At 41.2% G+C, this 25,016-nt stretch overlaps 1 protein-coding gene across 2 annotated transcripts in view; it reads left to right on the top strand.

Moving 5' to 3' along the window:
* WDR75 (WD repeat domain 75) overlaps positions 1-3,514 on the top strand; it is a 35,788-nt gene extending 32,274 nt beyond the window's left edge. For both annotated transcript variants that reach the window (XM_025273537.3, XM_006076959.4), the window contains exons 19-21: positions 1,393-1,542; positions 1,888-1,979; positions 2,262-3,514. In XM_025273537.3, coding sequence (XP_025129322.2) covers positions 1,393-1,542; positions 1,888-1,979; positions 2,262-2,469 — 450 coding nt within the window. In that variant the 3' untranslated portion in view covers positions 2,470-3,514. The remainder of the gene's footprint in view (positions 1-1,392; positions 1,543-1,887; positions 1,980-2,261) is intronic.
* The last annotated feature ends 21,502 nt before the right edge of the window (positions 3,515-25,016 follow it).

The raw sequence follows: 25,016 nt of genomic DNA, 5'->3' as shown, positions 1-25,016 counted from the left end.
AAAATTCATTGAATTCATTCAGCATTTTTTTGTTGATCATTACTGTATGCTCTAGACATTTAGGGTATCAGTGAATGGAAGGGTCAAGTCTCTAAATTTGTAGTGTTACAGTCTAATAGGAAGGTACAGATAATAAACATTAAGTAAAATATATAGTCTTTTAGAAAGTAATTCTTTTTTTCCCCTGTTTTTTATAGTATGAGAGATTTCTTGTTTTTCATCTGATCTTTTATATATATATATATATATATATGTATGTATGTTTGGGGTTTTTTTGGTCTCTCTCGTATGGTTTATTTTCATTAGGTTTTTTCTTTTCAATTTGTTTTGGAGATTTTCATCAGAGTCTGATGATTCTTGGCTGTCTGCTTTTAATTAAAAGTGAGCAAGGTCACCTTTGAAAGTTCACCTGGATGGAACTTGACCTCTGGTCTCCACTAGCTGACTGAGCTATTAGGAGAAAATCTCTTGAAGTCATTACTTTTAGAACTTTTTCTCTTAGACTGGTCATTATCACGCAGATAAACTTCTTCCAAGTTCCTGCCTGAAAGGCGTCACCTGACTGCCGGCACTGCGGGCAGCACCCTCTGTGGACCACAGCTGCCTTCAGCTGCGCGGCCACCCTCACCCTCCACACACCAAGCTGTCCAGTCGAAAGACACACTTGGTTTTGCTCTTCAAGGAGCATACTGCCAGCCTTCTGCTGAGGCTGAGGAGGAGATCTGGAAATCTGAGAGCTCTAGAGATAGATAGACTGTAACCAGGCTAACAGGTTTTCTTCTTTTTTTTCTTTTAGCCTTTTTCAGAGGTACTATTAGTACCAATTCTTGAGCATTGTGAGATTCTACAGCATACATTTGGAGAAGGAAATGGCAACCCACTCCAGTGTTCTTGCCTGGAGAATCCCATGGACAGAGGAGCCTGGCAGGCTACAGTCCATGGGGTCACAAGAGTTGGACACAACTTAGTGACTAAACCACCACCACAGCATAAATTGGGGTGCCTCTTAGCGTTGGCCACCACCAGCTTAGAATCCTGTTCTCTTGGGTCTACTAGGTCAGCTACCACCCTTCAGCCTGCTCTCCACTTTCCACATCACCCAGTTTCTTTATTAGTGTAGATCTGTGCCCTTTTGAAAACCCCTTTGCTGCTGTTTTTGTAGGACTGGGGGAAAAGTAGTGATAGGTGTACATATTGTTCTGTCATCTAAGAGTCCACGTTGGCTTTTCTCAGAGTTAAAGGGACTAGTTTCAGTTGCTTGTGAAGTGAAAGAATCATACAAGATAACCTACAATTCCTTTCATCCCTGTTATTTTATTACTGTAGTACTTGAATCAGAGGCAGTTCCTCCTTTTTTATTGAAACTATTTCCCTGTTCTTTAACCCTTACAGCTCTTAGCAGAAGAAAGTCTTCCAACAACCCCATTTTATTTCTTATTGGGAAAGCACAGGAAGGAACAACAGAATGACAGGTTAAATGAAGCTTTGGAGAATGAGCTGGTACAGCTGCCCTTAACAGAAAACATACCTGCAATTAGTGAGGTAAGTAATTATTAATTACATAAGTTTATTATAATACTGAAACAGTATAAATTAATTGCTTATACCTATGTGACATGGGTTAAATGCAGTAAAGCACTGTAACTAAAGTTGGAATTTTTGGATAATCAATCTGTAACAAATAATTTTTGGATAATCATTTGTATATTGTGCAACTTTAATTCTCAAACTAAATGGCATAAAATTTAGGATTTCTGATGGGGTTGGAGGAGGGGTTGTTTGCATAAAAGTAGGAGTTCTCTGGTTTTTCATCAACAGAACCTGGTGTTGATAAAAGCCTTGGCATTTGCTCTTTAAATGAAACCCTGTTTTTCCGTTCTACTCTAGCTTCTTCGCACTCCAGCCCATGTCCTGCCATCTGCTGCTTTCCTCTGCTCCATGTTTGTGAGCTCACTGATGCTGTCTAAGGAGACCAAGAGGTAAGGCAGTTCATCAGATGTGTTCAGATACTCTGTTTTGAGAAACAGGATGGTTTGTGATATCATTGATCAGAATATTCTTTCCCTGTGTTTCTCCTTCAGCTTTAATCTGTATTTACAGGGTATAGAATTACTAAGTCAAATAAATAAAAGTGTATTCAGTAACAAGAATTTTCATTAATTTTGTTCATATGATTTTTTTCATAAGTATCTTAAATTAGAAAGTTATTGTTTAGAAATATTTTTCAATAGTAATTGCATTTTATTCTGTTATTGTTAAAGTGCTGAAGAACATCCTGATGATGTTGATATGGAAGAAGAAAAAGAAAGTGATGATTCAGATGAAGAAAATAATTTCACTGAAAAGATCCAGGAGGATACAAATAACACAGATTTGGAAGAAGACATTATACATCAGTTGTCAAAATCGGAAGAAAAAGAACTGAAAAAATTTAGGAAAGTAGACTACAGCTGGATAGCTGCCCTTTGAGCCTTGAAGGATGGGGAGGGTTTTGCACTTTGTTTTTGCGTTTTGATTTGTTTTCATTGTATGTTGATACTCCACAAATCTATTTAAATGTTTTTTCTTTAAATGTTTTTTCTGTTCTTGAGATGTTAAATATTTACAGGCTTTACTTTTAAATAACTGGTAACATGAAGTTGGGTTTACATCATGTTTTACAGTTGCCATATCACATATCAGCCTTAAAGGAGAGCTGGAAGTTGAACTTAAATAGCATAAGTCCCCTTATCTGCAATTTGGAGATATAAAAAGTTTTTTAAAGTTTTGTAGATAGTGTTTTAATTTCAGAATTCATTTGGTGGCCAAGTATGACTTGAACTGATGTGAGATTCTCTACAGTCTTGATTTCATCCCTCTTGTATATTTCTCATAGAGAAATTTAGGGAAATGATTTGATTATGGTGGTATTTCACAGACTTCATTGACAATGTTATATAATACAAGCTGCCTAAAATCTTAAAAATTCTAAATTCACATCATCTGACCCCATACCTTTCTGAGAAGGTGTCTACTATACTTGTACTATACTTGTAAATACGGTTTTCATGACAGCCTTAGAGCCAATAAGAAGAGCTTGTGTTACTCTGTCGTGTTACTGTGTCTACTGAGTCACGTAACAATCACTTAGGAGTTTTCCAATTCAATGATACTCTTCTATAAAATCTATATTAAAAAGTTAATGCAAAAACAAGTGGACACATCATAAGTGCACATCTCAGGGAATGTTCACAAATTTGCTATAAGTGGCTTTTTTTAATATTTTTAGATTCTATTTCTACTATTTTGGGAGTTTACACTTTTATATTGGTACTCATTGAAAGTAACCTTATAAATTTCTATAATACGCTTAAACATCTATATGATTTATAGACTTAGTGTCTTCTACTGACTGTCTACTACGGTGGTTAGACGTCCCTTCATGTCTCTTTATGGCCACTCCAGTTATTTGGTCATTTTGTTGGTTTTCATGGATGCTAAACACTGCTGAATAAATTGGTACAAAGCAGAACAATTATGGATCTTTTTTTCTCTTGTCACACAGTGTCCCTTGCTCGGTTCTTTTCAGACAGGGTTGTGGAAAAATGATGATTACAGACTTGATCCCTACACTTGTCCTCTTGTAATTTTGTTGAAAGCTCTATTTTGAGGTTCAGTTCAACTTCTTGAGGGTATAGCTTGTGATCTTAAAATTGCCTTTATATTTTCTTAATTTTTTCTCTCACTTAATTCATTAGCTTCATTGAATACATCACTTCGTCTAGTCAGAAGATGCAGAAGATGGCAGAACTGAGGTCTCTGGCCAAGGAGCTACTAGGAAAGAACATAGGAAATGAAGTATCCTTGAACATTTTGCTCTTAGCCATTCACTCCCTTAGAGCCTCTGCTCTATTTTCTCTTCTCATCTCTGTTCCAACTGAATGTGGCTTTCAATATTCACGCAAATGTTTATTTTATTTAAAAAAATAGTATTGTAAGTCTTTTTTTATTATTGTGCTTTAACTTATTACATTCTTTTTTCCTTTTTAATTTTTTTTTTTATTGAAGGATAATTGCTTTACAGAATTGTGCTGTTTTCTGTCAGCCCTCAACATGAGACAGCCATAGGTATACATATATTCCCTCCCTTTTGAACCTCCCTCCCATCTCCCTCCCATCCTACCCCTCTAGGTTGATACAGAGCCCCTGTTTACGTTTCCTGAGCCATACAGCAAATTCCTGTTGGCTATCTATTTTGTATATGGTGATGTAAATTTCCATGTTAGTCTTTCCATACATCTCACCCTCTCCTCCCCTCTCCCCATGTCCATAAGTCTATTCTCTATGTCTGTTTCTCCATTGCTGACCTGAAAATAAATTCTTTAGTACCATTTTTCTAGATTGCATGTATATGCATTACAATACTATATCTTTCTCTTTCTGACTCACTTCACTCTGTATAATAGGTTCTAGGTTCATCCACCTCATCAGAACTGACTCAAATGCGTTCCTTTTTATGGCTGAGTAATATTCCATTGTGTATATGTACCACGACTTCTTTATCCATTCATCTGTCAGTGGACATCTAGGTTGCTTCCATTGTCCAGCTATTGTAAATAGTGCTGCAGTGAACAATGTGATACTTGTGTCTTTTTCAGTTTTGGTTTCCTCAGGGTATATGTCTAGGAGTGGGATTGCTGGGTCATTTGGCACTTTTATTCCTGGTTTTTTAGGGAATCTCCATACCATCTTCCATAGTAGCTCTATCAATTTACATTCCCACCAACAGTGCAAGAGCGTTCCCTTTCTCCACACCCTATCCAGCATTTATCGTTTGTAGACTTTTTGATAATGGCCATTCTGACCAGTGTGACGTGATCCCTCATTGTAGTTTTCATTTGCATTTCTCTCATAATGAGCAGTGTTGAGCATCTTTCATGTGTTTGCTAGCCATCTCTATGTCTTCTTTGGAGAAATGTCTGTTTAGATCTTTTTCCCACTTTTTGATCGGGTTGTTTTTCTGGCATTGAGTTGTATGAGCTGCTTGTATATTTTTAAAATTAATCCTTTGTCAGTGGCTTTGTTTGCTATTATTTTCTCCCATTCTGAGGGTTGTCTTTTCACCTTGCTTATGGTTTCCTTTGCTGTGCAAAAGCTTTTAAGTTTAATCAAGGCCTACTTGTTTACTTTTGTTTTTATTTCTGTTACTCTAGGAGGTGGGCCAAAGAGGATCTTGCTTTGATTTATGTCATCGAGTGTTCTGCCTGTGTTTGCCTGTGTTTTATAGTTTCTGGTCTTATATTTAGGTCTTTAATCTATTTTGAGTTTATCTTTGTGTATGGTGTTAGGAAGTGTTCTGATTTCATTCTTTTACAAGTGCGTGTATGCATGCTAAGTCACTTCAGTCGTGTCTGATTCTTTGCAACCCCATGGACTGTAGCCCACCAGGCTCATCTGTCCATGGGATTCTCCAGGCAAAAATACTGGAGTGGGTTGCCATGCCCTTCTCCAGTCTTTTACATGTAGCTGTCCAGTTTTCCCAGCACCATTTATTGAAGAGGCTGTCTTTGCCCCATTGTTATATTCTTGCCTCCTTTGTCAAAAATAAAGTACCCATAGGTCATGGGTTTATTTCTGGGATTTCTCTCTTGTTCCATTGGTCTGTATTTTTGTTTTGTGCCAGTACCATACTGTCTTGATGACTGTAGCTTTGTAGTATAATGAGAAGTCAGGAAGGTTGATTCCTCATTCTTCTTTCTCAGGGCTGCTTTGGCTTGGGCTTTTGTGTTTCCATATGAATTGTGAAATTTTTTGTTCTAGTTCTATGAAAAATGCCATTAGTAATTTGATAGGAGTCTCATTAAATCTGTAAATTGTATTTGATAGTATAGTCATTTTCATAATATTGATTATTCCTACCCTGGAACATGGAATATCTCTCCATCTGTTTATATAGTCTTTGATTTCTTTCATTAGTGTCTTATACTTTTCTGTGTACAGTTCTATTGTCTCCTTATTTAAGTTTATTCCTAGATACTTAATTTTTTTTTGTTGCCATGGTGAATGGGATTGATTCCTTAATTTCTCTTTCTGATTTTTCATAGTTAGTATATAGAAATGCAAATGATTTCTGTGTATTGATTTTGTATCCTGCAACTTTGCTAAGTTCACTGATTAGCTCTAGTAATTTTCTGATACTGTCTGTAAGGTTTTTTTATGTACAGTATCATGTCATCTGCAAACAGTGAGAGCTTTACTTCTTTTCTGATCTGGATTCCTTTTATTTTTTTTTCTTCTCTGATTGCTGTAGCTAGGACTTCCAGAACTATGTTGAATAATAGTGGTGAAAGTGAACACCCTTGCCTTGTTCCTGATCTTAGGGGGAATGCTTTCAGTTTCTCACCATTGAGAATAATGTTTGCTGTAGGCTTATCTTATATGGCCTTTACTATGTTGAGGTAGGTTCCTTCTATGCCCGTTTTTTAAGAGTTTTAATGATTAATGGGTGCTGAATCTTGTCAAAGGCTTTCTGCATGTATAGAGATGATCATATGGTTTTTATCTTTCAATCTGTTAATATGTTGTATCACATTGACTGATTTCTGTATATTGAAGAATCCTTGCATTCCTGGAGTAAACCCAACTTGATCATAGTGTATGAGTTTTTTGATATGTTGCTGAATTCTGTTTGCTAAAATTTTGTTGAGGATTTTTGCATCTATATTCATCAGTGATATTGGCCTATAATTTTCTTTTTTCGTGTTGTCTTTGTCTGGTTTAGGTATCAGGGTGGCCTTGTAATTTTTTGAAAGAGTTTTAGAAGGATAGGCATTAGCTCTTCTCTAAATGTTTGATAGAAGTCTGTGAAGCCATCTGGTCCTGGGCTTTTGTTTTTGGGAGATTTTTTATCACAGCTTCACTTTCAGTGCTTGTAATTGGGTTGTTCATGATTTCTGTTTCTTCTTGGTTCAGTCTTGGAAGATTGAACTTTTCTAAGAATCTGTCCATTTTTTCCAGGTTATCCATTTTATTGCCTTATAGTTCATAATATTCTCTTATAATCCTTTGTATTTCTGCATTGTTTGTTGTAACCTCTCCTTTTTCATTTCTGATTTTGTTGATTTGATTCTTCTCTCTTTTTTTCTCCATGAGTCTGGCTAAAGGTTTGTCAATTGTTTATCTTCTCAAAGAATCAGCTTTTAATTTTATTTATCTTTACTATTGTTTCTATTTCTTTTTCAGATACTTCTGCTCAGATCTTTAAGATTTCTTTCCTTCTACTAATTTTGGTATTTTTTTGGTTCTTTTTCCAGTTGTTTTAGGTATGAAATTAGTTTGTCTATTTAATGTTTTTCCTTGTTTCTTAGGTGGGATTATATTGCTATAAACTTCCCTCTTAGACTTGCTTTTGCTGCACTCCATAGGTTTTGAGTTGTCATGTTTTCATTGTCATTTTTTCTAGATTTTTATTTCCCTTTTGATTTCTTCAGTAACCTGTTGGTTACTTAGAAACGTATTGTTTAATCTCCATGTGTTTGTTTCTTACAGTTTTTTCTTATAACTGATACCTAGTCTCATAGCATTGTGGTCAGAGAAGATGCTTGACACAATTTCAATTTTCTTGAATTTACTGAGGTTTGATTTGTGACCTAAGATGTGGTCTGTCATGGAGAATGTTCCATGTGCACTTGAGAAGGTGTATTCTGAATTTGGATGGAATGTCCTGAAGATATCAGTGAGATCCATCTCATCTAATGTATCACTTAAGACTTGTGGTTTTTAATTAATTTTCTGTTTTGATGAACTGTCCATTGGTGTGAGTGGGGTGTTAAAGTCTCCTACTATTACTGTGCTACTGTCAATTTCTCCTTTTATGTCTGTTAGCCTTTGTCTTATGTATTGAGGTGCTAGTATGTTGGGTCCATAGATATTTACAATTGTTATGTCTTCCCCCTTGGAATGATCCCTGATCATTATGTAGTGTCCTTCATTATCTCTTATAATCTTTATTTTAAGGTCTAGTTTGTCTGATATAGGGATTGCTGAATTTGGCAATAAGAAGTTCATGATCTGAACCACAGTCAGCTCCTGGTCTTGTTTTTGCATACTGTATAGAGCTTCTCCATCTTTGGCTGCAAAGAATATAATCAGTCTAATTTCCGTATTGACCATCTGGTGATGTCTATATGTAGAGTCTTGTGTTGTTGGAAGAGGGTGTTTGCTCTGGAAGAGGGTGTTTGCTATGACCATTGCGTTCTCTTGGCAAAACTCTATTAGCCTTTGCCCTGCTTCATTCTGTACTCCCAAGGGCAAATTTGCCTGTTACTCCAGGTATTTCTTGACTGTTTACTTTTCCATTCCAGTCCCCTATACTGAAAAGGACATCATTTTTGGCTGTTAGTTCTAGAAGCCCTTGTAGGTCTTCATAGAACCATTCAACTTCAACTTCTTCAGCATTACTGGTCAGGCCATAGACTTGGATTACTGTGATACTGAATGGTTTGCCTTGGAAGCAAACAGAGATCATTCTGTTATTGCCACATTCAGACTTATATTGAAGAAAATAGGGAAAACCACTAGACCATTCGGGTATGACCTAAATCAAACCCCTTATGATTATACAATGGAGGTGACAAATAGATTCAAGGGATTAGATCTGATAGAGTGCCTGAAGAACTATGGACAGAGGATCGTGACATTGTACAGGAGGCAGAGATCAAGACCATCCCCAAGAAAAAGAAATCAAAAAGGCAAAATGGTTGTCTGAGGCCTTACAACTACCTGTGAATAGAAGAGAAGCAAAAGGCAAAGGAGAAAAGGAAAGATATACCCATTTGAATGCAGACTTCCAAAGAATAGCAAGGAGACATAAGAAAGGCTTCCTCAGTGATCAGTGCAAAGACATAGAGGAAAACAATAGAATGGGAAAGACTAGAGATCTCTTCAAGAAATTAGAGATACCAAGGGAACATTTCATGCAAAGATGGGCTCAATAAAGGACAGAAATGGCATGGACCTAACAGAAGCAGAAGATATTAAGAAGAGGTGGCAAGAGTACACAGAAGAACTATACAAAAAATATCTTTTAAGACCCAGATAATCATGATGGTGTGATCATCAACCTAGAGCCAGACATTCTGGAATACAAAGTCAAGTGGGCCTTAGGAAGCATCACTATGAACAAAGCTAGTATAGATGATGGAATTCCAGCAGAGCTATTTCAAGTCCTAAAAGATGATGCTGTGAAAGTGCTGCACTCAATATGCCAGCAAATTTGGAAAACTCAACAGTGGCCACAGGACTGGGAAAGGTCAGTTCTCATTCCAATCCCAAAGAATGGCAATGCCAAACAATGCTCAAACTACCACACAGCTGCACTCATATGCTAGTAAAGTAAAGCTCAAAATTCTCCAAGCCAGGCTTCAACAGTATGTGAACCGTGAACTTGCCAGATGTTCAAGCTAGATTTAGAAAAGGCAGAAGAACCAGAGATCAAATTACCAACATCCGCTGGATATCAAAAAAGCAAGAGAGTTCTAGAAAAATGTCTATTTCTGCTTTATTGACTATGCCAAAGCCTTTGATTATGTGGACCAAAACAAACTCTGGAAAATTCTTCAAGAGATGGGAATACCAGACCACCTTCCTACCTCTTGAGAAATCCTTATGTAGGTCCAGAAGCAACAGTTAGAACTGGACATGGAACAACAGACTGGTTCCAAAAAGGAAAAGGAGTATGTCAAGGCTATATATTGTCACCCTGCTTATTTAACTTATATGCAGAGTACATCATGAGAAACACTGGGCTGGATGAAGCACAAGCTGGAATCAAGATTACTGGGAGAAATATTAATAACTTCAGATATGCAGATGACACCACCCTTATTCAGAAAGTGAAGAACTAAAGAGCCTCTTGATGAAAGAGGAGAGTGAAAAAGTTGGCTTAAAGCTCAACATTCAGAAAACCAAGATCATGGCATCCAGTCCCATCACTTCATGGCAAATAGATGGGGAAACAGTGACAGACTTTATTTTCTTGGGCTTCAAAATCACTGCAGATGGTGATTGCAGCCATGAAATAAAAAGACGCTCACTCCGTGGAAGAAAAGTTTTGACCAATCTAGACAGCATATTATAAAGCAGAGACATTACTTTGTCAACAAAGATCCGTCTAGTCAAAGCTATGGTTTTTCCAGTATTCATGTATGGATGTGAGTCAGACTATAAAGAAAGCTGAGCACCAAAGAATTGATGCTTTTGAACTGTGGTGTTGGAGAAGATTTTTGAGAGTCCCCTGGACTGCAAGGAGATCCAACCAGTCCATCCTAAAGGAGATCAGTCCTGGGTGTCCATTGGAAGGACTGATGCTGAAGCTGAAATTCCAATACTTTGTCCACCTGATGCAAAGAGCTGACTCATTTGAAAAGATCCTGACGCTGGGAAAGATTGAAGGCAGGAGGAGAAGGGGCGACAGAGGATGAGATGGTTGGATGGTGTCATTGACTCACTGGACATGAGTTTGAATAAGCTCTGGTAGTTGGTGATGGACAGGGATGCCTGGTGTTCTGCAGTCCATGGGGTCACAAAGTCAGATATGACTGAGCAACTGAACTGAATTGAGGATTGCTATTCCAGCTTAGTTTTGCTTTCCATTTGCATGGAATATATTTTTCCATCCTCTCACTTTCAGTCTATATGTGTCTTTAGGTCCAAAGTGGGTTTCTTGTAAGATAGCATTTATATGGGTCTTGTTTTTTGTATCCATTCAGCTAGTCTGTGTCTTTTGGTTGCACCATTGAATCCATTTACATTTAAAGTAATTATTGATATATATGTTCCTATTGCCATTTTCTTAATTGTTTGGCATTCATTTTGTAGATCTTTTTCCTTCCCTTGTATTTCTTGACTATATAAGTCCCTTTAACATTTGTTGTAAAGCTTGTTTGGTGGTACTGAATTCTCTTTACTTTTGCTTGTCTGAAAGCTTTTTATTTCTCCATCAATTTTGAATAAGATCCTTGCCAGGTAGAGTAATCTTGATTGTAGATTTTTCCCTTTTGGTACTTTAAATATATCCTGCCATTCCCTTGTGGTCTGCAGTTTCTGCTGAAAGAACAACTGTTTAGCATATGGGGTTTCCCTTGTATGTTACTTGTTGCTTCTCTCTTGCTGCTTATAATATTCTTTCTTTGTTTTTAGTCTTTGTTAGTTTGATTAGTATGTGTCTTGGCGTGTTTCTCCTTGGGTTTATCCTGTATGGGATTCTCTGTGCCTCTTGGACTTGATTGACTATTTCCTTTTCTATGTTGGGGAAATTTTTAACTATAATCTCTTCAAAAATTTTCTCATACCCTTTCTTATTCTCTTCTGCTGCTGCTGCTAAGTCGCTTCAGTCGTGTCCGACTCTGTGCAACCGCATAGACGGCAGCCCACCAGGCTCCCCTGTCCCTGGGATTCTCCAGGCAAGAACACTGGAGTGGGTTGCCATTTCCTTCTCCAATGCATGAAAGTGAAAGTGAAGTCACTCAGTCGTGTCCAACTCTTAGCGACCCCATGGACTGTAGCCTACCAGGCTCCTCTGTCCATGGGATTTTTCCAGGCAAGAGTACTGGAGTGGGGCTGCTTCTTCTGGGACCCCTGTAATTCGAATGTTGGTACGTTTGATATTGTCCCAGAGGTCTCTGAGACTAGCCTCAGTTCTTTTCATTCTTTTCACTTTATTCTGCTCTTCAGAAGTTATTTCCACCATTCTTATCTTCCAGCTCACTGATTCGTTCTTCTGCTTCAGATATTCTGCTGTTGATTCTTTCTAGAGTATTTTTAATTTCAGTAATGTGTTTGTATGTTTGTTCTTTAATTCTCCTGCTGCTGCTAAGTCGCTTTAGTCGTGTCCGACTCTGTGCGACCCCATAGACAGCAGCCCACCAGGCTCCTCTGTCCATGGGATTCTCCAGGCAAGAACACTGGAGTGGGTTGCCATTTCCTCCTCCAATGCATGAAAGTGAAAAGTCAAAGTGAAGTCACTCAGTCGTGTCCGACTCCTAGCGACCCCATGGACTGCAGCCCACCAGGCTCCTCCGTCCATGGGATTTTCCAGGCAAGGACACTGGAGTGGGTTGCCATTTCCTCCTCCAATGCATGAAAGTGAAATGTCAAAGTGAAGTCGCTCAGTCGTGTCCGACTCCTAGCGACCCCATGGACTGCAGCCCACCAGGCTTCTCCGTCCATGGGATTTTCCAGGCAAGAGTACTGGAGTAGGGTGCCATTGCCTTCTCCAAGTGTTTGTTAATTGATTCTTGCATTTTCTCCATTTTGTTTTCAAGGTTTTTGATCATCTTTACTATCATTATCCTGAATTCTTTTTCAGGCAGTTTGCCTATTTCCTCTTCATTTATTTGGACTTCCATGTTTCTACTTTGTTCCTTCATTTGTGTAGTATTTCTCTGCCTTTTCATTATTTTGAGGTCTCCTTTTCCCAGGCTTCAGGGTTGAATTCTTTCTTCCTTTTGGTTTCTGCCCTCCTAAGGTTGGTCCAGTGGTGTGTGTAAGCTTCGAATAGGGTGAGATGTGTGCTGAGTTTTTGTTTGTTTGCTTTTTCTCTGATGGGCAAGGCTGAGTGAGTCGATAATCCTATCTGTTGATGATTGGGTTTGTATTTTTGTTTTGTTTGTTTAGATGAGGCTCCTGCACAGGGTGCTAATGGTGGTTGAATGATGCCAGGTCTTGTATTCAAGTGGTTTCCTTTGTGTGAGTTTTCACTATTTGACACTCCCTAGGATTAGTTCTCTGGTAGTCTAGGGTCTTGGAGTCAGTATTCCAACTCCAAAGGCTGAGGGCTTGATCCCTGGTCAGGAATGAAGATTCCACAAGTGGTTTGTTATGGCATTAAGTGAGATTAAAACAAATACCCAAAAATGAAAAACTAAAGATGAGCCCCAGACAAATGGCAATTACAAAATCAGGCAGGCAAACAATAATTAAAATAATGGCATATTCATATACACCCATGAGCAAAGTCAAAACAGTCCAACAAAAAGTACAGTAGATTGACCCAGCAAACAAAGGAAATCAAAAATTATATAAGTTTAACTGCAAGGGGGAAAGAACAGTAAGAAAAGCAAACAAAGGGATAATTGTAGAAAAAATATAATGGGTTTTTTAAAAAGTTAAAGAAACAAGGAAAACGCCACAGAACTGCAAAAGTCCAATGTAGAGGCAGAAGTTTATAACAACAATAAAGAGAGACTGACTATATACCTATACATATACACTATATACACTCATAAACAAAATCAAAACAGCCCAAGAAAAAGTACAATAGATTGACCCAGCAAACAAAGGAAACCAAAAATTATATCTACCAGAACAAAACTAAAGCACAAACTGGAAAACAGAACTAAAGCAAGGTGCCAGTTGGGGAATAAAGTAATGAAAATAAAACTATCAAGTATGCTGAGAAGAAAAAAAAGAATAGATATGCCAAGTTAAAGAGGTACATAAAGATTTATAAACATTAAAGATTAACTGCAAGGGGGAAAGAACAGTAAGAAAAGCTAAAAAAGGAATAAATGTAGAAAATAATAGATTTAAATATAAACCTATAAAATAATAGGTTTAAAAAACAATATTATTAGGAGAAGAAAAAAAAGGAAAACTTCACAGAACTGCAAAAGCCCAGCATAGAGGCAGAGGTTTATAACAAAAAATGTGAGCAAAAAAAAAAAAAAGGCTCAAAAGCTTAATTAGATTTCATAGCGCCAATAAAATCAACAACTACAACAGAGGCGGGGAGAAAAGAAAAAAAAAAATCCAAAAGAATCTACAGGACAAGTCAAAACATAAGAATAATAAATGTTTTTCTTGAGTCACTGCTTCCAGGGTCCTTTCCCTCGCTGGGAGTCACAGTCCTCACCTCCCTAGGATGCCCTCAACACTGCTGATCTCTGGACCTGCTGTGCGGGCAGCTCAGACTCTAATCTGGTCCTACTCCTGTGTGTTCTGGCTCCAATGTCCATGGCTATCAGAACTAGTGTGATTGCTTTTGTGAGCGCTCTCAATGACCTTTTATATTTTCCGTAGACACAGAGTCTGCCTAGTTGACTGTGTCAATTTAATCTGTAGCTTGTACAGCTGGTGGGAAGGTTTTAAGTCTTCTTCCTTAGCTACACTGCCCCTGGTTTTCAATTGTTTTATTTCCACCTCTGCATGTGGGTCGTCCACTGGGGTTTGCTCCTGGGGCTGCCCTGGAGGACTTGGGTTTGCCCCTGTGAGGGCCAGGTGTGGAGGTGGTGCAGGTGCTTGGGTTGCAGGGGTTCTGGCATCACCAGGTACTCAAGGGGGTTGCCAGCTAGGGCAGCAGGAAATATAGTGCTCTATAAGAGTATGGCAACCAGCGTTGGCCAATACGCTCCAGTGTTCTTGCCTGGAGAACCCCCCATCCTGACAGAGAGGCCCGGCAGGCCACAGTCTACAGGGTCGCAGAGTTGGACATGACTGAAGCAACTCTGCGTGCATAGATGAAAGATATTTTTTCCTTGTGGCAGCTCTGCCCCAGTGAGAGTTAAGTGTGAAGGTGGCTCGGCTGCTTGGCTTGCGGGGACCCTGGCGGCACCGTGCAGGGACACGGACTGCCTCTGCCGCAGGAGTTATGGCCCTATCAGAGTCTTTTTTCGAGCCTCTTGTAGCTGGTGATCAGAAGGCCTCTTTGACCAGTCTTTGTAGCTCTGCCTGTTCAGGCACTTAGAGGGCTCCCTCCCCTGGAGTCCTTCTCTGTTGTTCAGTGCATCAGGCACATAGAGGGGCCCCCCTGGCTGGGCTCCTACTCTGTAGATCCGCACGTCAGGCACTTAAAGGGGCACCCTGGGTGGGGTCCTAATCTGTAGCTCAGTGCCTCAGACGTTTGATGGGCCAGCCTCTCTATTGTTCAGCTGCAAATGCTGGCCTGCGGGGCGAGAAGGGCTCTGGTGATGGCTCCACCCCCTACACATGACTCAGCAGTATCGCCTTGCTTCCACGGACGCCCAGCTTTCCTCCACAGGCATTTCCCCCCACAATCTCCTCCCTCACATCCCCTCCATCTGTCTCTCCACAGTCAACAGCAGCCCTCGCCCTGGGATTGCTCCACAATCCCTAAACTCCAGCTCCCAGCCGCTGCACCTTCCAGGGGATCTGTGTCCCTGTCTGGGGTATGTATGGTTGCGGCAACGACTGTCTGAGTCTCATTCCATTTAGGCTGCCACAGAGCAGCTGTTTCCCTGTCAGCCTTAATTGTTTCTCCTCTGACTCAGACAATTGCCCCCAGTGTGGGGATCCGACCCCTGCTTCAGTTCCCCCACCCGCCGAGGGCAGGTCCAGGCCTACTAACACTCCTGTTTCCCCCCTAGTTCCTTCATCCTCCCGAGTTTTGCGTGGGTCTATATAGTCTCTTCCTCTGGTCACGTACTCCTGTCCGCTCTCCGCTGGTGTTCCGTGTGCACTTCTGTGTCTGAAGGTGTATTCCTGATGTATCCGTGGAGAGAGATGTGCTCCACGTCCACCTACTCTTCCGCCATCTTGTTCTCTATAAGTAGCTTTTTATGTCTGTATCAGTATCCAAGTAAGGCCTATGCATTTCATTTAAACAGCTAGACTGAGATATAAGTGACTCACAAACTGTACAGTTTGCTCATTTAAAGTGTATAGTTCAGCCACTTTTAGTATATTCAAAGTCATCTACCATCACTACAGTCAATTTTAGAATGTTTTCATCACCCCCAAACTCAACTCATTACCAGTCACTCCCCATTACTCCGAGCCTGTGCCACCCCATGCCATAGGCAGCCATTATGGCACTATAGGCAGCAGTTTCTGTCTATAAATCTGCCTACTCTGGGTATTTCATAAAAATATTTGTGTAATACGTGGGTTTTGTTAGTACTTTCTTTCACTTAGCATTCATCCTGTAGCATATATCAGTACTTTCATTTCTTTTTATTTTCACCTGGTTATATATCTAGGAGCAAAATTACTGAGTCAATTGGTAACTAACTTTCTAAAGAATCACAAAGCTATTTTTACAAGCCAGCTGCACCATTTTCCATTACTTAACATTCTTTGCATTGTGTAGGACATAAATTGTTCCACACTCTGATCCATTAAATTTAGGTACCTTTGCAAGGTTAGCTAGCCTCTGAGGCCAGTGTTTGAGATTCCCGGGAGGACTCCTTAGCTGTCTCTTCTGGTTCCTTTTGGTAAACTAGCTGGTTTATGGATTATCTTGCTGCTCTCCTAGAGCTACTAGCCTCTTAGTTGCTTACCACCAAAATCTCCATTATTTTCAAGAATACCTTAGGCTTGAACTTCACTGTGTTTAAAATAATGTCAGAACTCTATCCTTAAGAGCTGTCTCTTGCCCCTGAGCAAAATCTCTCAGCCACCCCTCTCAGGATGTCAGAATGACACCTCTGTTTACAAACAGCAGAGACAGTAGCCTCTCGTCTTTGTCTCTCCTGATATGGAACCTCTGCCCTAACTGTCTGGGGCAAGGCCAGCCAGGTGACCAGTATTCTCAGCCTGGAGAGTAGAGCTGACCTAGTTACCAGTTAATTATTTTACCATATTCAAACACTGACATGGCACCTCCAGGTTTAAGAAATGCTTATGTTTTACAGTTGTGTTTGAAAGGTTTCATACTTTCAAATCAAATTATTTAAAAAGCTTTTTAAAATGATTATTAAATAATCTGAATAATTGCTTTATAAATGTGGAGTTTTCCAAGGAGTTGATCTCTCACACTAAAACATGACAACCTTGTTATTCTCCAATACCAGAAATAAATTAAAATTTTCCCAGAGACAGCTATACAGATAAAAGGGTGATAGTCACTGTCCCTTAAAATCTGAGTCTCTGTCCAGCAAGTCTGTAGTGCCATCCCTCAGTTTCTGTCCCATCATGGTAAGCAAACCCGTAAGGATTATTCACCTTCCAGCCTCCCTCATGTGTCTAGTTCATCTGCCAATGCATGAACCCATTACTCGATGCTGTCATCCCGTACTTCAGAAAGTAGACAACTTCAGCCTTACTGTGGGTGGACCACATGTTAACCACCTACCGTGTCTGCATATTCCACACACACATCACATTGGAACTCCACCAACTCCATGTCAGATATTTACTCCAATTTGACAAATGAGGAAAACTGGCTCCATAGAGAACAAGTACCTGGTATCTAGGTCACTGCGTTCTCAGGAAGCGGGGCTAAGATAGGAGCCCCTCATCCGTCAAATACCAAATCCTATGCTCTGTATAGAAAAGCACATTGCCTCCCAGACACTTTAAGCAACTAATTAGCATTATAAAGGTATCTATAATGGGGAAGGAGTTGTGATAAAAAAATTTTTGGATGAATAGCTCAGATTTAGGGCCAGTCCTGACTCGATGGACGTTAGTCTGGGTGAACTCCAGGAGTTGGTGATGGACAGGGAAGCCTGGCGTGCTGCGATTCATGGGGTCGCAAAGAGTCGGACACGACTGAGCGACTGAACTGAACTGAACTGAGGGCCAGTCCCAGCTACAGACAAGAACTCTCTGGCTCTGAGACCAGGCTGTAGTCCTTTAATCTGAGTTTCAGCTCCCCACACCCCCCACCCCCCATCTGTAAGATAAGTGTGCCCTCCCTATTCATGTTCTGGCTAGTACTATTATGTTCTAAATATAGGAAAAGTATAATTGGATATTGTAGGAGATTATGCAATTGAGTCATGGGGGAGGTCATGTATTAGTCATTGCTGCTGCTGCTGCTGCTGCTAAGTCGCTTCAGTCATGTCCGACTCTGTGCGACCCCATAGACGGCAGCCCACCAGGCTCCCCCGTCCCTGGGATTCTCCAGGCAAAAACACTGGAGTGGGTTGCCATTTCCTTCTCCAATGCATGAAAGGAAAGGTCAAAGTGAAGTCGCTCGGTCGTGTTCGACTCTGTGCGACCCCATGGACTGCAGCCCACCAGGCTCCTCCGCCCATGGGATTTTCCAGGCGTGAGTACTGGAGTGGGTTGCCATTGCCTCCTCCAAATGTGACCCCATGGACTGTAGTTAACCAGGCTTCTCTGTCCATGGAATTCTTCAGGCAAGAAGGCTGGAGTGAGTTGCCGTTCCCTTCTCCAGGGGATCTTCCTGACCCAGGGATCAAAGCTGGGTCTCCTGCATTGTAGGCAGATTCTTTACTGTCTGAGCCACCAAGGAAGCCCCCTTATGCACTTGATTATATGCCAAATTTTAATGAAAAATCGAGGCTAATTAAATAGCTGCATATTAATTAGATAAGGCTCACTGTTCCTATGCTGAAGCAATTCCTCTTTATTTTTGTTCCCTTTTCACAGACAAGCACTCAGTATAAAATTATAGAATGTAATATGTATAATGTGTCTTAAATAATTTCAGGTCTTGCAGTATGACAATAATGGAGCCTTTAAAAGAAACGTATTAATTGCTTTTAACCAAATGGTTATGTTTAACTTAAGTCTTGTAACATGGCACTGATATTTCTGTGAGGCTACTTTATCTGAACTACAGGAAACTGCGCTTTCTCTGTCAGCTTGGGTGCTGCTTGATAGCCATGAAAATGGCAAGATTATCCTACACACCAAAGTCAAGATTCTGTGTCACCACGCAGGCCTGAATGAAATGGTAAAAGGTAAGCCCCAGGAAGGCTATGTGATCCCAGGAAGATTCCTTATCACTGGGATTAAAGAGAAATGGAAATGGAGCTGGGATTTGATAGTATACCATGCAGGGGGGAATGTGAACACAACACAAGCCCGCAGAGGGATGCAGATGCAGTCAGTGATTGTGTAAATTGCTTCTGCTTTTCTAAAACCATGAGCAAAACCACTTAACCTCTGAGTTACAGTTCATTCATCTAAAGTTCATAATTAGGCAAAATGACCTCTTCTAGCTGCAATACTCTGACCACAGAACTAAGATGTCAGACTGGTGTATTATAGCCTCCACTCCCACCTCACGCCCCAAAACACCAAGGATCTGGTCTTACACATACTAATTTGTGGTATCTGTTATGTAAACATGTAAGCATGACATACCTCTGGCTTGGAAACTTCTTTGGAGATCAGAGCGCTTAGTTCACAAAATGAAACAGCCAGACATGAAGGCACACCAGTTCCTCCCGTTGTTGGGCTGAGTTTTGATAATCCTTTCACTCAGTGGTCGCCTGCTTTAATGGAAGGATGAATGTAAGTGCTCTGAAAATAAGCACTTTAAATGCAAATACTGATCTTATATTCTAGCTAACATTGGAAGATAAATATAAACTTCTTGTTCCGTCAAAAATGCCTGTCTGCAGTTGTAAAATTTGAGCCCCTTAGCCCAGCTTCATTTGGTGAGCAGTGTTTCATGCCAGAAAGACCACTGCCCTAGGAGTCAGAAGACCCCCATGCCAGCTTGGCCTCCTACTAGGTTCCTACTAGGCTTGTATTAAGTTTATTTGAGGCCTTAATTTTTTTTTTTTATCTCTAAAATAAGAAAACTGTGTTTCCCTAGATGGTCCTCTGAGGCCCATTCTTGTCCCTCAAGTTGTAATTTTCCAAAATGCCCCGAATTCTATTGGCCCTGCTCATACAGATATGTGGGGCTTAGCTGCTTCATTACAGCGTCCACTGGTGGTGGGGAGAAGAGGAAACAGTAGCTCAAACAGATTCCATTTCTGAATAAGAGAGGACTGCACCTGCTTAGTTTCAAGATGCCCTTGGCCTAAGCCTGCAGACCTCACCCCAGACACCAGATTAGAATCAGAGCTCCCAGCAATTTTCCCAGAAACTATAAACAAAAGCCAAAAAAAAAAAAAAAAAAGATACACAGCATGAAGGAACAGAGGGCTGTGTGACACACAAGAGGTGCTCACATTTGTTGAGTGAAACCATAAGGAAGGTAAGAGAAGATAGGCTGACACTTATCGTTTTTACTTATATTCAAAGTCAAGGTGAAAATGAAGAGCCAGAGATGCCCTATTTCATCAAATCTATTTCCCAGGCTCCAAGTGCTCCCAGAAACCACTGAGGAACTATATATTTTGCAACACAAGTAGCCCAGTCCATGAATTTTAGTCAAGCGGTGGAGTTAGCAGAAGAACATGGAATGTTCCAGTCTTAGAATACAGAACTTCCCAGGATGTCTGAGCCCGGAGCACTGGGATGGAAGGAGGTCAGCTTGATTTCTGTTCCACATTGACCTTTAACAAGGATGCTATTTCATCCTGTGTAGGAGCACATCTTTGAGTTTCTTACTCTCACCCTCCTGGCTTTTATCTTGCTTTTTCTGGTCTGCTTGGGACCTTGCCCAGCAATCGTCACCTCCAATTGTTCTATAATTTTCACTGTCCCCTTTCCACTTGGCATAAGAACGTGCTTACACTTGATATTGTCAACTTTTAAAACATAATCACACAGCTTACACTGTGCCATGTTACAAATGTCAGTGTTGGCATTTTCTTTCATCCCAGTTGCACTTGCTTCCTTTTTTCTTATTTTTGTTGTTGTTAAATCATATGTTTTCTGTAAGCTGTTTTAAATCTTTAGACTTGCATGTAAGGAGAGGCAAATATTCATATGTTCCAACAGGTATCATAGCCAATTTGTCATCTTGCATCTAGCAAAGTAAGTTCCAAATGGAAGTCTGAGAACTCAATGAATAAATGAGTATCTTAATGTATTAGGTAACATAAAATTAAAACAATAAATAAAGATGACATTTTTGTTTTAAGACTGTCCCTCATTCTACAAAAATTGTTGTAGGTTTCAAGATCTCAATTAATCTGAACTCTCTGGTAACCCCGATCTTTCTAGTGACCAATTCTGAAAACAATCCCCTTTCTCAGGCAAACAGGAAGGTTGTGTATTAATATGTGTGCTTGAAAATGACTCTCAACAAGCAAAGGACAGTGAGTGTGATTAAGGTTTGGGACTACCCTAGTCTCCTCTCTGAGGCTTCAGTCATCTCACAGTGTCATGTTGTTATTAACATTCAGCAATACGTGAACTGTGAACTTCCAGATGTTCAAGCTGGTTTTGAAAAGGCAGAGAAACCAGAGATCAAATTGCCAACATCTGCTGGATCATTAAAAAAGCAAGAGAGTTCCAGAAAAACATCATCTATTTCTGCTTTGTTGACTATGCCAAAGCCTTTGACTGTATGGATCACAACAAACTGTGGAAAATTCTTAAAGATGTGGGAATACCAGACCACCTGACCTGCCTCTTGAGAACCTGTATGCAGGCCAGGAAGCAATGGACTTGGAACAACAGACTGGTTCCAAATAGGAAAAGGAGTACGTCAAGGCTGTATATTGTCACCCTGCTTATTTAACTTATATGCAGAGTACATCATGAGAAATGCTGGGCTGGATGAAGTACAAGCTGGAATCAAGATTGCCGGGAGAAATATCAATAACATCAGATATGCAGATGACACCACCCTTATGGCAGAAAGTGAAGAAGAACTAAAGAGCCTCTTGATGAAAGTGAAAGAGGAGAGTGAAAAAGTTGACTTAAATCTCAACATTCAGAAAATGAAGATCATTGCATCTGGTCCCATCATTTCATGGCAAATAGATGGGGAAATAGTGAAAACAGTGGCTGACTTTATTTTTTGGGCTTCAAAATCACTGCAGATGGTGACTGCAGCCATGAAATTAAAAGACACTTGCTCCTTGGAAGAAAATTTATGATCAACCTAGACAGCATATTAAAAATCAGAGATATTACTTTGCCAACAAAGGTCCATCTAGTCAAGGCTATGGTTTTTCCAGTGGTCATGTATGGATGTGAGAGTTGGACTGTGAAGAAAGCTGAGCGCTGAAGAATTGATGCTTTTGAACTGTGGTGTTGGAGAAGACTCTTGAGAGTCCCTTGGACTGCAAGGAGATCCAACCAGTCCATCCTAAAGGAGATCAGTCCTGGGTGTTCTTTGGAAGGACTGATGCTAAAGCTGAAACTCCAGTACTTAGCCCACCTCATGCAAAGAGTTGACTCATTGGAAAAGACTCTGATGCTGGGAGGGATTGGGGGCAGGAGGAGAAGGGGACAACAGAGGATGAGATGGCTGGATGGCATCACTGACTCGATGGACGTGAGTCTGAGTGAACTCCGGGAGTTGGTGATGGATAGGGAGGCCTGGTGTGCTGCAATTCATGGGGTCACAAAGCGTCGGGCACGACTGAGCGACTGAACTGAACCAAACTGAACTGAAGATCCAGGAAAGTGAGCTGACTTGCCCAAGTCCATAGTACTAGTAAGTGGAAGAGTGGATACTAAGCTCCATTTGGCTCCAGGACCTGCTCTCTTAAGAACTACAAAGCCAGCAAGTGGGTTTCCTCACCACAACTCTGGGGTCTCCTGCAAACTTAGCACCTCCTGTATGAGGTGTATTCCCTCTTGTGAAGCTGGGTCACAGCTGGGGCCTCTATTCCTTCTCCATGGTTGTGCAGTGGTCTAGCAATCCCCACTTCTGCCCGTACCACTGGAGGCTCTTTGATCTCCTTTGTACCTCTTCCAAACCTCACCATAGCCTCGGTGGACTGCCAAACCCAGAGCATCAATTGTCCTGACATTGCTCAGCTGGGTGAACGCTTGGATGTTGCCCCTGTGAAAGGTGCCCACCTGCCTCAGGAACAGAATCATTGCCAACCCAGCTGGTACGGGAGGGGCTATTGATGTCCTCTGTGTACAGAGCAGGAGTCAGAGGCAGTGCAAGGCTGCCCGCACCCCTTTGCATCACCATCTTCCTTGTAGCTCTGCTGAGCCTGCTTATCTGCCAGGTATAGCGGGGCCAAGTATAACACCTTCGTAGAAGACAGGCAGTCCACAGTCCTCCTGGTCCTCGCCTCTGGGATTATCTTTTTCATCCCAGTCCTGACCCTAATCCCCAACTGCTGGAGAGCCCACATCATCCCCAACATTGACAAGCTTGTGGGCTGGGCCACCCCAGCCTCTGACCCTTTGTTGAATGAAGGTGAGAGGCTGCTGTGTAAGAGCTCCAGCCCTTACATAGTGCCTTGCTCTGCCCCTTCCTCTAACTCTTCAGGAGCCTCTGAACATCCCGCTAAGAATTATCTCTGAGGAGAATAGAAGACTGAAGACTCTCTGAACAGTGGAGACTTCCTCTCTTATTCAACTGAAGTCATCAGAGAGATAGTGATGCTTGTCGGCTTTGAGGTTGACTCGGACTCCTACTCTGGGCTCTGCTGCCAGTGTTCCCATCTTTGGATGTTGGAGCCAGAAGTGATACTCTGAGGTTTCTACATCTTCATCCCCCCTCCACCCCCTGGAAGTTGGAGCTCCTGCTCACATCCTCCCCTTGGCACTAGAGCTGAAGCTGAGGACCACGAAAGGCAGCTTTCTGTCCTGACAAAACAGTCTCTCTGAGAGGACCAGCTGCTACTGGGGGAGGAGCCTCCCTGGACCTGAAGGGACACACACCCACCTTCCCCTCAATCTCTGGAACACCCCATTCCCATCCAGGGGGAAGACTCCTAGAACTTCAGCAGATAAGTTACCAAAGAGCCTTCACCTCCAGGACCTCTGACCTCTGTTCCTGTGTCTCCTTCAATCTGTCACAGTGTGCCCTGAGAAAGTAGGGTCTTCTACCCCTTCCCCCAAGTCCTGGCTGGCCTTTAGTCCTCCACCCTTTCACTTCTCACTCACTGTAAGCTTCTACTTACGCCCTGCCCCATACCCTTAAGTTTCTCCCTAAATAAAGTTACTAGCCATGCGTGCATGTGTGTGTTTGTGTGTGCTAAGTCACTTCAGTCTTGTCCAACTCTTTGCAACCCCATGGAGGGTAGCCCTCCAGGCTCCTCTGTCCATGGAATTCTCCAGGCAAGAATACTGGAGTGGGTTGCCACGCCCTCCTTCAGGGGATCTTCCCAACCCAGGGATCAAACCCAGGTCTCTTATATCTCCTACATTGGCAGGCGGGTTGTTTACCACTAGCGCCACCTGGGGAGCATGTTTTAAAAGGAGGAATGAAGAGACATCTACAGTCCAGGGGGTATCTTTACCATCAGTGAGCTTGGTTAGAAACTCAGCAGATTTGAGGTTTTCAATATTTATCTTTATCAATTTTATCCTGAATATTAACATGAGGTATTCTGGATCAGTGTTCATATAAGAAATACACTGACCCCCCCACCTAGGGTATTGCAGTAAGAGCCAGGTCAAGTGTCTCACACAAGTAGCTGCACACTCTGTAAGGGAGTGATAATGAACAGTGGTTTTTCTCTTTTGCTTATAAAAAGGAAGGGAAGTACCTGTCCCCCTCCCTTCCTGAAATAGTCTCAGAAGTACATCTGAGTCCTTGCTTCTTATGTGACTAAAGTAACTCCAGGAGCCACATAACCCCATTTATGAACTAGAGATGTCTCCAAGGTCTGGACTGCAAACCAGAGGAGCTAGCACGGCCACTGGTCATCCCAGCACCCTGGGGCTCAACCTAGGGACCGAGTCTGTGTTGTAACAATTCAGCTCTCTCAGGGACATAAAAGAAACTGTATTATCACTTCAGATCAAATCAATTACCCAGACAAGTGGATCCAGATCTAATTCTCATGGTCTAGGAAGAGTGCTGAGAGGCTTGGACTCTTTTGCAGGGCACCATGAAAGCCAGGGAACCTTTATCTTCCTGTAAACACCCACCATGTTCTAACCCAAGGAGTGCCTAGAAATTTCTGATGTTCAAAAAATTAATTTTGTTCAATAAACTTTTGAATTTACACTTTGTGGAAAGGTAAGATACAGTTCCTAATTTGCAATGGTGCATGCGGTCAAGTTATTACAGGCCAATGGGACTAGAAACTACAGCTTACACAGTTTCAGAGCAGACACATCAATATCACATACAGGCAGGCTAACTGTCACATAGCAAGAAAAGATTCTAACCAGATATTTTACCTCAGATCAACCACATGAAAATTGCTACCTCACTGTCACTGCACACAGAGCGCCTGAAGACCTGTACTATTAATAGAAACTTATCTATCCGCACCCCTCTGCAG

The sequence above is a fragment of the Bubalus bubalis genome, chromosome 2, assembly GCF_019923935.1.
Source record: "Bubalus bubalis isolate 160015118507 breed Murrah chromosome 2, NDDB_SH_1, whole genome shotgun sequence".
NCBI classification, from domain to species: Eukaryota; Metazoa; Chordata; class Mammalia; order Artiodactyla; family Bovidae; genus Bubalus; species Bubalus bubalis.
Note: the sequence above shows the minus strand (reverse complement) of the source record. Positions and strands in the feature narration are given on the sequence as shown.